This window comes from Lynx canadensis, chromosome D2, assembly GCF_007474595.2.
Source record: "Lynx canadensis isolate LIC74 chromosome D2, mLynCan4.pri.v2, whole genome shotgun sequence".
Taxonomy (NCBI): Eukaryota; Metazoa; Chordata; class Mammalia; order Carnivora; family Felidae; genus Lynx; species Lynx canadensis.
Genome location: NC_044313.2, coordinates 17012076 through 17024835, shown reverse-complemented (window position 1 = coordinate 17024835; position 12760 = coordinate 17012076). Strand labels below are relative to the sequence as shown.

At 50.4% G+C, this 12760-nt stretch overlaps 1 protein-coding gene across 8 annotated transcripts in view; it reads right to left on the bottom strand.

Moving 5' to 3' along the window:
* Nucleotides 1-12760, bottom strand: part of LOC115527124 (nebulin related anchoring protein) — a 70696-nt gene that overhangs the window by 33992 nt on the left and 23944 nt on the right. For 7 of the 8 annotated variants that reach the window (XM_030334540.1, XM_030334546.1, XM_030334541.1 and 4 more), the window contains 7 exons: nt 9287-9385; nt 7915-8019; nt 6666-6773; nt 6318-6419; nt 4337-4534; nt 3665-3769; nt 1153-1251 (listed from right to left, as the gene is read on the bottom strand). In XM_030334540.1, the coding sequence (XP_030190400.1) occupies nt 1153-1251; nt 3665-3769; nt 4337-4534; nt 6318-6419; nt 6666-6773; nt 7915-8019; nt 9287-9385 (816 nt within the window). The remainder of the gene's footprint in view (nt 1-1152; nt 1252-3664; nt 3770-4336; nt 4535-6317; nt 6420-6665; nt 6774-7914; nt 8020-9286; nt 9386-12760) is intronic. The other variant, XM_030334545.1, reaches the window with a different exon arrangement.

The following is a 12760-nucleotide window of genomic DNA, read 5'->3' as shown; positions in this document are numbered from 1 at the left end:
CTGGGTCAGGAGCAGGTGGCAGGGTGGGGTGGGTGGCACGGCATCGCGGGTGCGCCTTCAGATCTGCTTGGCGTTTCTGCGACCTGCACGGGGGGTCCGTTACAAAACCCGCCAGACCAGACGCTGGCCAGCAGACGACAGCAAATGGGGCTTAAGGCAGGAGGGGTGAAGGCAGAAGGCGAGGCAGTGAGGAGCTGCGAGAAGAATGTGGTCAGGGGACCAACCCGACCACACTGCCAAGGTCCCTGTCTTCACACGTTGCCCTTGAGAAGGCCCTGACCTTCCCAAGCTGTTCCCATCTATGCTGTCCACGGCCACAGAAAATAACCCGCTGCAGGGCTCAGGTGGGCCCAGGCTCCCCGAATGAGAAAAATAAGAAGCATTCTCTGCCCCCCTGCACGTCCCCGCCCCCCCCCCCCCCCATCGCCAGTCCCAATGCATTCACAGGCAGTGACACCTGGAAAGCGAGCAGTGACCAAAAAGACAGCACAAGTGAACACCTGCTCCATGAAAAACGTACCCCTCTGTTCTTTCTCTCTCCCCTTCCCTCCCACCCCCCAACTTGAGCTTCCAAAAGGCGGCTTTCTGATGCCCCTGAGCTCTGTTGGTAGCGTCCTTTCCGGCACGTGTCCCTGGACCTTTATGAAGGACGACTAGGACAGTCCTGGCCACCCTGCGGCAGCTCCAACACGTGCTTGGTGTACGTGCACAGGAAGTGCTCAACACTGATGTGCAAACAACATACATGGTGTTTCACTCCGATGCCGCCCGTCTTGGGGCGCATGTTCCCCCCCCACCCACCCAAAGAGAATTCTCTCCCGGCTGCAGAAAGACAGGGCCTGTGATGAGAGGTAGGAGGAGGGGGAAGAAAGAAGAAGAAAGCGAGACGGGGCAATACCGAAAGCTGAAATGAGTAGCATCAGTTGGCATCTGTCCTCACAACCAGCAGAGAAGGGAAGTGGGGTAAGGCAGAGAGAGCTGGGGTCCGGTGCCCGGAGACAGCCTGCAGGCTCTGGGAGAGCCAGGCCCCACCTGTCTAAAGGAGAGGCTCGCTGGTGCCCGGATCGTGTCCGGGCAGCACCTGCTGTGGTCTCAGAGACGCCCGGCCCGTGACACGGCAGCACGGCGGAGAAAGGGCAGCTCGGGACTCACTCCGCTCTGCAGCTCCTGGCTCTTCCTGGCGTGTGCCATCTGGGAGCTGTCGGTCACACTGGTGAACTTGAGCCCGTCCGCCCTCTGCCTGTAGTTTTTCTGTTTCCAAAGAAAAGGGACAGCGTAGCATTAGGGGTTGGCTGTCCCCCCCCCCACGACACTCGTGCTTATGTCCACACGCACGCTTTCAGTGACCCGTGCATCTTCTTGGGGGGAGGGCCACCGTCACGGCTGGTCCGGCAGCTTAATCGGGACCACACAGGCCTGAGGCAGTCTGCTCTGGTGAGCCTCTTTTAGTTCCCACCCTTGAGTGAGAACTTGAGCCTCTCCCTCAGGAAACCCTATGTTTCACCTTATGCCCTGGGATGCACCCATTTTATAAATCGAGATCTGACACAGGAAAAGTGACATGGAGGGAACTTGGCTTTACAACCAGGAAGACGGAGGCCAAGTCTCGCCTCTGCCCCTCTCCAGCTTCATGACCTTGGGCACCTTTCTTGATCACCCGAGCTGCTCTTGCTACAGCAGCACAAAAAATAGAAGCTGTCTCACTCTGGGGTGGGGCAGAGGCTTCAATGCCATGCTTTCCACGAGCAGAGTCCGTGGACACAGCCACGGTTCACATCAGCCGTCACCGTTAGGCATGGTGCCATCACGGCTATCCAAGGATCCCCTATGCCATAGGGAACGGGGACGCCGGGAGCCACAGGCCGGAGGCTGGCGGTCGGGTGGGATCCAGCCTCCCATTCCTTCATGTCCCAGATCGCCGAGGTCTCGTCCTCACTGTGTCCCCGCCTCACACCCACAAAGTAACTGGCAAGATTTCAAATGTGCTAATTCTGTCTCCCCACAGGGACTTCTTGTCCCTGCCGGAGGTTAGTTCCTCTGGCTTTTCCACCGGAGGTGCCAAAGTGGACGGGAAGGGCGGCCGCTGGGGGTGGCTTCACTGAAGCAAAAGCCTCGGGTGGCGGGGAGAGCAGAGGTGAGCACCACACCAGTTCTGTCAGCAAGAGGGTCACGGGCACCACCTGAACCCAGAGTCGGGTCTGGAATATTGGAGACTCCACATCTCCTGCCTTTAGGGAAAAAAATTCTCCAAAGAGACTTGTAATTTTCCTCTCTAGTTCCAGTGTGTTGAGTGGGAAAACTCCTTCACCACATAATTGAAGGAAGTCGCATCTCCCTCCCACAGTTGGAAATTCCTGATTATTCCAGGCTCTGCATGGGTCAGATCATAAGAAATTACTGAGGAGCCAAGAATCCGCCCTGGACAGGGCACAACAGAAACGTAAAACAGGCGAAGAGAATACTGTTTCCCCGGCCCTCGAGGAGCTTAATAATTCGTAGGCCGAGGAAGTGAGACAGAGATGGAAATTCCTAGGGCTGGAGGTCAGCTGGTTGGGTCTCCTCATTACACCTTTATCCAAGGCAAATGGGGCTTGGGTTTTCTCCACTTGGGAGTTCAGCACGCCTGAACTGAGTCATAGGAACCCTGACCTATTTCTATATCCTAACCTTATTTCTTTAGTTCTATGTCCTAACCTTAAGCGTGTCTGTGTCTGAGAGAAGGATGAGCAGTGGAAAAATAAGAGTCATTTACAAAACGTGCTTCGGGGATGCAATACCACCTAATGGTCAGAAGCTGGGGCATCGGGCCGAACACACTGGGACAGAGCCCAGCTCTGCTCCTCCCTCGAAACTCTCAGTCCCTCTTCCCTCACTAAAACGATCTTCACCGGGGAGTAACAGTGTCTCCTCACACAGGGCCGCCGCGGGCAACGAATGAGCAGTATGCATGCAACGTCCTCAAAGTGGTCAATCAACGACAGCAACGGCTGCGGGACTGTGCAGCTGTTACCACTATTATTACCATTTGCAAAAGATATGCCGACTCAGCCTTCCTGGTCCTGACACAAGAATTCCCTTTGAGGATCCCAAACAGAGCTCCTGAAATAGTCACACTTCCAAATGAGATGCCCTTCAAAAGTCTTCCTCTGCCGGCTGCCAAAGCCCACTTGGCCTGGTGGAGAGAGAGCCGCAGGGACTCTCAAACACTCCCTGTTCTACACGACAGAAAGGGTCGGAAGGCTCGAGTGACTTGACCGGAGTCTGCAGTGAGTCGAAGGCACAGCACCGGGAAGAGTGCTGACCTCCAAACAGCAGACCCTCTGATTCAGGAGGCAGCACGCACGCCTCACATGACAAACACATTTTCCCACGTGCTAATCGACTGCGTATTACAACCCTTCTGGATTATTCTTTGGCTGCCCCTGCTCCTCTATGTAAACTGCTAAGGCTTCTCACGAACGCCTCCCCGGATGGGGGAGGGCATGCGGAACATTCGTCAGGGTGCCCTGCAGGTGCGAAACGAAGAGGTCCTCCGTCTGAGTCCCCCGCAAAACAAGCCGGGGGTCTGGGGAGGGGGCATCAGGGGAAAAGACGGCGTTCGGCGAGTCGCGGGCTGAGAACCACTAGGAGCCGGTGGGGGGGGGGGGTGCCGAGCTCAGGTTACCTCGCTGATCAGCTGTCCCGCTTTCTTGGCCTGCTCCAAATTGAGGCTCCCCTCCGTCAGCCACCCGACTCCTTTCATCCACGCCAGGTCGGCCTTGTACTGCAGCTGCAAGAGAAAACCCAAGCTGTAATCAGACGTGTGGGTGCAAAGAAGATGGGAGAGTTCGGAAAACCCTCGTTCTTGCATTTGTAGAACTACCCTCGGCTCTTTCATAGTCGGGCTGGACTCTCCTTGCGGGTGAGGCCACCGGTTCGCTTTGTAACCAGCAGATCATCTCCCGCCTTAGTGCTCAAACACCAGAACCGCACCAAAAAGAGGGCTTTTCACACAGTTTTGACCGAACATCGTATCTCCCAACCTGCTAAATTTCCAAGATTTACTTGCCATTTTCAACGCTCGCCTCCTCCTTGCTCAGCGCCGTGATCAACACATCTGGCCTTCTGCACCAGCTCTGAGCCCCAGTCCTCCGCCCTCTTGCCTCTGCTGTCTCGACTGTATCTAGGGCTCAACCTCCCCACCCACCTTCCCTGCGGCCGACACATCTCAGAAGTTCTTCCTGGTCCTCGGGGTCACGGAACAGACTCGTGCACAGGTTCCAAATCGCTCTCAAGACGTGCCTGTGCCCAACCGCGAGAGGTGCGGGAAGAGAACCGGCATTAAGTGAGGGCTCACCTCGCTCTGGAGCCCGTAGGCTTTCTTGGCCCACTGAGTCTTCATGTCCTCAGGCAGCACAGTGTATTCATGCAGTTTTTTCCTGTAGTCCAGGTCACTGGCCAGAGCTTGGGCCTTCTTAGCATGCTTGATGTGCACCATGTCCATGGGTAGGTGGAAGCGGGTCTTACTCTCTTCGAAGCCTTTCTTGTATTCGACCTTGAATGTACCGACAAGGCCCGTTACTTGAGGTCGGCCTTTGCAGAAGCGGTTCAAAACACAGAAAAGCAGCCCGGGCTTTCATGAGGGAACGACAATGTCACTCATCTGTCAGAAAGGTGGGACCCAATTTCTGGCTCGGGAAGGTGGTGCCCCACGCTGCTCTGGCTCCGGCAGGAATGCCTCTCACCGATATGAAACCTTTCTCCCTGGCTTCTCCAGGAGGAGAATGCTCGATCTACGGCTTCTGCGGAACCTTTACGAGGCAGAATAACAGAGCTTGGGCTGCAGAGCCAGACAAGTCTTAGGTCAGACCTGGTCCACCCTTTGCCAAGTGGATGACCTCTGGGGCTCATGTTCTTCAGGGGACTATTGCGATAAGCAAGCAAGATAGCAGCTGAAACCTGCTAAGTGCAGGGACTGGCAGAGAGCAGCCACTTGGCAAACGTTCCCAATGAGGATGGCAACGACAGTGGTGATGTCGGTGATGACAGCGGTGACAGGGGTGATGGTGGTGTGGTGGTGAGGAAAGGTGGCATGCCACAGCGGAGTCAGTATGGTTCCAGAAGTTAGACTTCTAGGATCCAATCTCTACCTTTACCACTGACTACTACACAAGTTTGGGCAAGACACCATCCTTTTGGCCCCAACTCCTCCCGCTGAAAATAAGAAGTATAATTCTGTTCTCTGTCTAACCTGCAGCCAAATTCTCAGTGTCTCTGTATATTTCACGATAACGCACTTCACAGGACGTGTTCTGTAGGCACATCCAAGATGGCGACCCAGATGCCAACTCTCTCATTCTGTTTAAACCATGGCTCCTTAATGACTCACCAGGGAATTATATCTGGCTGTGCCATGCAGCCTGCACCAACTTGGAGCAGCCGCTGTGAAGCAGAAACTCTGTGCTCGTGTGTCCTTTTGGCCTCCTCAGCTTTGGCAGGGAAGGCCTGATCTGAAACCGAGCAGGTCCCTCATAGCAGAACCCTCCCTCCCCAAAGGATTTCGGCAGGTGACGTTTACCAAGGTTCATCTCCAGCCACCACAGTCATTTACCAGCAGGGTCATTTCGATTGGTTGGAGGTTAGGCGACTCAGTTATCTGCTAAACATTCTGAGTATCAAGTGTGTCGTAGCCACAGGATTCATCCAGGACATTGTCACAACAGACAGGGCGCTTGGTGTCTAACTCTCCCCGTAAGAATTAAGCTCCACTGGGGAGGAACCTGTTATGTGTTGTCCATTCTGATAGCCCAGGTGTCTTACACGGGATCTTGCCCATAGTAGCTGCTTGGTAAACATCTGTGGGATGAATAACTGTGGCCGGACACCTTTGTACCTTGAGCAGTAGAAAGAGATCACTGTTGGGGGCCCCACCTCTCATCTATTTTATTTTAATTTTTTTAATGGAGAGAGAGAGAGACACACACAGAGCATGAGCAGGGGAAGGGGAAGGGGCAGAGAGAGAGGGAGACACAGAATCTGAACCAGGCTCCAGGCTCTGAGCTCTCAGCACAGAGCCCAACGTGGGGTTGGAACCCATGAGCCATGAGATCATGACCTGAGCCGAAGTCGGACGCTTAACTGACTGTGCCACCCAGGTGCCCCTATTTTAAAAGAACAGTATGCTTTGGCTAAAGAAAGAAAGCAAACAAACTTCTCACACCAACAGGGAAAGAAATTGTAGATGGAAGTCAATAAAAAGGTAGCAGTGAAGTAGGTCCTGGAAGGACTCTTAAAGTAGCACAAGCCCGAGAAAGTGTGGAGGACGGAAAAGAGTTTACCTCACTGCTCATCTTGGCAACCTGCAGAGAGTGCAGAAGCCTGGTGTCCGTAGTGCCCATGACTTTGCCTTTCGATTTTTCGTACTCTTCCTTATATTTAATCTGGAGAGAAAGAAAAAGGTTTACTGTGAGGGGAAAGGAAACTCTGCCATCGAAGGGGCTCTGGTATTCACAGGGCAAGGGGAAGAGTTCTGAAAACAACCTCCCCATCTTTCGCGAACCCAGAAGAAGATTACAGAGGCGTGATGTTTACAACGTTAGCGGTCATTATTTTTTTTCCGCAGGACCACTGACATTTTATCGGAACCATTTCTTAGGCATTTCTGAGTTAATGAGAGAAAAACCTACATTGCTCGCAAGCTCTCCGGAGGCTTTGGCGGCCAGCAGAGACATAGCATCCAGTTTCAGCTCAAATCCTTTCCCCTTGGCCTTGTCCCAGCCTTCTCTGTACTTAACCTGACGAACAGAAACACAGGTGAATAGGAGTCCCGATCCATCTTCCTGCCAAAGGTTACAAAGACGTTTAAAACAACGACGACGACCACAAAGCTGGTTTCTCCATCTGTTTGCAGACCAGAATCTTGCCTATGATGGTCAAAACGGTAACAGCAATTATTAACACGGTTTGTTGATTCCTGAGCTGTGGGGCCGTGCAGGGCAGCGGGGATGGGACGGGACAAAGAGAAGAGCCACGTGTCCATCCTTGCTCTGTTGTTTCCTGATCGTGAGACCTTGGGAAAGGCACACTAGCTCTTTCAGCCTTACTCTGCCATTTGAAAAAAAAAAATCTATTATCTGTCTCAGGGTTGTTGTGGGGATAAACTGGACATAGAACATGAAAACAGATCCCAAGCTGGTAAAGATGGAAGGTATTGATATTACCATGGTAACAACACCTTCAGTTTATTGGTCCTTCCTAAGTGCCTTCTACTCATCAACTGTACATACGTTGCATTAGGCCTATGAGGCTCAGAGACATCTATGACCTCACACAGGTCACACAGCTTAAAAATCACAGTGCCATCATCTGACCTGGGGGATTCTCATACCAAAGCCCATGCCACTGTGTCCCTGCAATAAATGCGTCCTTGGGGGGGTGATGATAATTGAATAATTCCATTTTTGGTTGCCTGCCTCAGTGTGTTGCACAGAGCAGGCATTCAATAAATGTTAGTTCCTTTTTTTCTTCTCCTGCCCCCATCTAGAACGAGAAGCCTAATCACAGCCCCCTTGTGACTCCAGGAAAAATGTAGCCACTGAGATTGATCTCAAAACTCGAATTTTCGCCACACAGCCAAAGCACCGGTCGGAAGTCACCAGGACGAGGATGACCATGATGGTGATGGCGTGTGCGTGTGTGTCTGAGAACATGCTGTGCACATGCTCAGATCATGAGAATTACACTTCTACGATCAGTTTATCCCCCGTGAACTGCCACAGTCCATGAGACAGCAAAATTCAAAACAATAATGTGATGGGCGTCTCTGATGAACGTCTCTCCCCAAACACAACAGCCCCTGCTTGTTGGGACTGGTGCCCTCACCTTCACATAGGTTACGCACCCCCTACCACGTTCTCACCTCCACTGCTTGCTCACCTCACTAAATAGTTCAGCATTGGTTCTGGCCTTCACCAGCTGAGGTATGTCCTGTGGCAGTGTGTAATTCAACTTGTTTTTCTCATAGTCAGCGCGATAGTTCACCTGTCGGATTTAAAATCAACCCACAGAGTAAATGCAAGGTTTTTATACAGACAGGAGGTGAATTTTGGAGGCAAGCCCCTCTTTTTCACTTTCCCCTTAGACTCAATAGCCGACAAGGAGTTTCTGGAAAATTTGACAAGGAAGCCTGCAAGTTTATGAGTGTTTGAAATTAGCTGATTAAAGAGGTCAAGTGACAAGTAAAACAACTCAAAGGCACACTCTGAGTTGTGAGCGTATAAAATATTTCCCTGTGGTTATTTCACCAGCTCTCCTTTGAAGCACTATGGATACAGAACTTTTTTTTTTTTTTTTTTTTTTTTAATGTGCTACACCGCTGAACATCTCACTATAGGCAGAGTAGATACTCAGGGAGTAACTATCAATGGTTGCTCATATTGAAAAAAAAAAAGCCATCTTAAGTCACACACAAAAAAGGGCTGACCAGACATTAGGTGATTGCCAGTGGAAAAATAGAGCATCGTCTGAAAAGCATCCTTGGCCCCAAATTGAACCTGAGCCTGATCCAACCTATAAATCTAGCTACTATTTTATGGGACATTTGGAGGCCAGAGGAACACATGAAGTCCACATAGGGATCCAGTAAGCAAAGTGCAGACTGTGGGAAACGTCACAGGATAAACAGTCCAGTTTCTTCAATAAACAACTTGCAAGAAAGAAAAGAGCAAAACAGGAAAACTTAAAGATGAAAAGAATCTTAAAGAGCTATCAGCCATTCACAAGCATGGACCTCATTTGGATCTCGTTCCAAACGAACCGTAAGACAAAATGATAACTTTATGAGATCATTGGAACATTGAATGCTAATAGGACACTGGTGGCATTAAGAATTACTATTAGTTTTTTGGGGTGATATACTAAAATCGTATAAATATGTCTAAGAATTTTTAATCATTTAGAGATTTACCCTAAAGTATTGATAGGTTAAATTATCTAATCTCTGGTCTTTTTCTTTAAAATAACACAAAATGGGGAAGTGGATGGGCATATAGATGAAGCATGACTGGCCATGAGTTGGTAGTGGTTGAAGCTGAGTGATGGATACACGGGGAGTCGTCACATTATCCTTTCTACACTTAAATATATTTGGAATTTTCCATAATAAACAGTTTACATTGAGGGGAGGTCATTTCATGGTTGTCACAAGACATAGGTCACCATGAGTGAAAGCCAAATCCTTTGGGAGCCAGATATCCAGGGGTCACAAAGCAATTGTGAGTCCCCCACTAGGCAAGGACAGGTAACTTACATGACTCAGTTGCTGGGCATTGATTTTGGCTTGGACAATTTGAGGTGTGTTGGTCACAGAGCTGTATTTCAATTTGTCGATGCTTTGCCTATAGTTGACCTGGTTAAAACAAACAAACAAAAAACACTTTTCTCTAAGATTTGCTTATTAGTTCCCTGCCCCTAAGCTCAGCAGAGCTGTGATCCTCTGATTACTACAAAAAGGATCAAAGATTCCAATTGGAAACCAACAGACTCTCCAACCCCACAGACAAGAAAACTCCAACACATGGTAGAACTGAGTGACTTTAACAGGAGCACCATGAGCCAGTAAGCACAGGAAAAGGTGCTCATCTACGTTATTATTGTTATGAATCAGAGAAATGCATATGAAAACTGCTATTAGACACCCCTCCGCTTTTGCCTGAAGAGTGAACATTTAAGCCACTGACTCTACCAAGGGCTGGCAAGGATGTGGAGCTGCAGAAACGCTCACAACACAGCTGGTGGAAGTGCGGGTTGGCAAAGCTACTTTGGGACCAATATGGCGCTTTGGCATACACACCCATACCTTAGGTCTCAACAGTTCTATTCTTACATGCATTCCCAATGGAAACACACGCACAAGGTCACTTTGTAATAATTCAAGCCGCCTATCTATGCTTAATGTACTTTTCTATATATGCTTTATGCTTCAAAAGAAAAGAGGTCTTTTTAAAAAGGGAACGAAAAATGCAAGAGGGACAAAAAGTCCAACTGATGCCATAGGCACGTCGAGGTGGGAGGTGAGGGCGCATCAGTAGCTCTGGGCGAGGACGGTCTTCGAGTGGCTTCACCCTGTACGCCAGCCCCTGCCTGGCCCTCGCTTCCGCCCCGTCGGTGTCCCTGAGAAAATGGCCGAAAGCTTCGCACGTTCGCGAAAGAAGAAGGGTGGGCCGGTTCAGAAGAGAAGGAGGTAAGATAAACCTCCAGCACGGCCTAGTGCACTGACTTCCAGGTTTCCCATCATTTCCCATCAAGACACGGGGGGCTCGTGGGTTTTCTCTTTGGAAAGTACAATTTGCCCTTCAGAGACTCAAGGATTATTAGCCATTTGCCCATGAGAAGACATTCATTCAATTGTCTTCTTTTCCTCCAAACATCCACTAAGAGATGGACGATCTTCCTCCTAAGATCCACTGTAGACAGAATGCAAATTGAGCAGAGAGGTATAGGAACATGTCTGAGGCCTGACGGCAGGTGATGAGGGAGGGGGTGGCGGTGAGCTGCGCGAGGGCCCAGAGCCCCGCACAGGCGGAAGGGGAGCCGGGATGCAGGCTAGCGAAGACAAAGAGGCTGAAGGTGGGGGATGGCCTGTTCCACGGTCTAACCAAGGCCGGCCCTCAATCCAGGGAAAGGAGGGAAAACTTAACGCACCCCTAACCTATTCCTGACCTTCTTCCCTGCGGCCTGCGTGGTCCCCTGACACTCATTCGTTCGCTCATTCATGCATTCCTTCAGCAAACAGCCACAGAAGGCTACTCTGCACGGAGTGAGCAGACTTGCACAGTCCGTGCAGATATCTCAGCTGGGCCCTTGCTCCCGGGACCCCAAACTGACCCGGTGGCTTGTGACACCCGAGCCCCTCTGCCTATAGGCTCCTGGCTAGGCCCTCCCGTCAGCGACACCCCGGTTTTGCTCATAGCAACCAGATCACTGAACACCCCACGCCCAGTCTTCATGTTTCTGTCGTATCGCCTGAAGCTCGGGACCCCGCCCGGTCTCCCACACAGTGCGGCCGCATCCTTCGGCCTAGGTCACGCCTAAGAACGTCACACCCCTTTGCTGTGTCCCCACTGTCTACTGGCACCTCTGCCCAGACCTCCACCTACCGCCTCTGGCCATACTCCTCTGGCCGCTGGCCCTGCCCTCCGCAAGGGGCACCACTGCCCTGTCCTCCCACCAGCGGTCTGTCTAGAGTCTGACGCCTCTCATTCTATCTGCCGGCTGCTACTTCCTGTTGCTGCCTTCATAGGTGACAGCTCACCTCAGGGAGACTTTGCAGCCCAGAGGTCACAAAATCTGTGACAGCCAGACAGACGACTAGCTGGGTATAGGTGAAGGGCTAGTAGGGGCTAAGGGTTTGGCCTCATTGTTGGGGAAGCATTCAGGAGTGGGGGGGACTGTGGCAAAGGCCCGCAGCTGCTGCTCAGCTCTGGGAACCAGTTACGGTGCAACAGTCGGGGCCCAGAATGATCAGATCTTCCAGTTACTCGAAAGAAACCCGAAATCTATTTTATTGTGTCAAGTCTTGCCATTTTTAAATGCTGACGAATAGTTCAACGTTTTTAAAGCCCAGCGACTCAAGTGAAATAGACCTAAGGGCCATTGTCTCCCGTGTCTCCTCCTTGTACTCACTCCATTCTTGCCTGTCCCACCACGGGCTAACGACAATCGTGGCTTAAGAATGGTACTTCCTGTGCCTAGCACCACTTCCGGTGCTTCACACACATGAATGCATTTACTCCAACCACCCTGCGGGCAGAAGCTCTTATTATCCCCACCTTACAAGGCAAAAACGGAGTCCCAGAGAACTAATTTGCCCAAGGTCACCCAGCTAATGTCAGCCAAAGTGGCTCCCACTGTAAAGCTGGCTTGCCAAAGCGAGGGTGCTTGGAACGATTACTTTTTTTTTTTCTTTACAGATGAATCAGGGATCCCCCATAGCCAGAGCTACCATTGTTTAGACAGGCAAATATGTTCTGGGTATGAACAAATGACTTACAAATTAACTCCTAGAACAGGATCTGGGAAAAATTGAGCTTTCCCGACACTGAGCCACGGGGTATTTTGTTGGATTTGGAGATAAAGCACGGCATCGCTTTGTGCTTTTTGGTTAGTGGTCCAGGGAGAGAAGTTTTTTGCACACTGTGAGTTGCGGATATGGGGTATATAGGAAAAGTAGGAAATATAAAGTCATTTCAATGTCAACCATTAATGAGATTAGAGTGCAGTTGCTTCCTGATGCATTAACTCAGAGGGGAAATTATCATCTCATAATAAAGAGTCTATTAGAGTTCAGAATTATGCATGATAAAATGTCACGAAAACTGTATTTTTTTTTAAAAGGCATATTCCTTCCCAATAATTCTGCATTAGTATGTTGCAGAGCACAATTACTCTCCTCTGCGGGACATAATTAACAGTCTCCAAGATTAATCACATCTCTGCAACATCACAGATGCTTGGCCATTGCTTCAATCTACTTTCTGAAGGAGCTCTTCGCTGAGGATGGAATCTCATTTTAATGCTATTAGTGTTGATAAAATCCATCTGAAGTGAATGCTCTCTAATTAAAGACGTACGCTTGTTTATTTCATTTCATAGCTATTTGACCACCTTTAGAGCCACCAGACAGAGGGACCATAAATGCTCTTGTAATGGATTCCCCCCAACTTCCTTCCCCAAACTTCCTTCTCCCAATACTTCCTGTATGTAAATCTCTACGTTCTGGGGT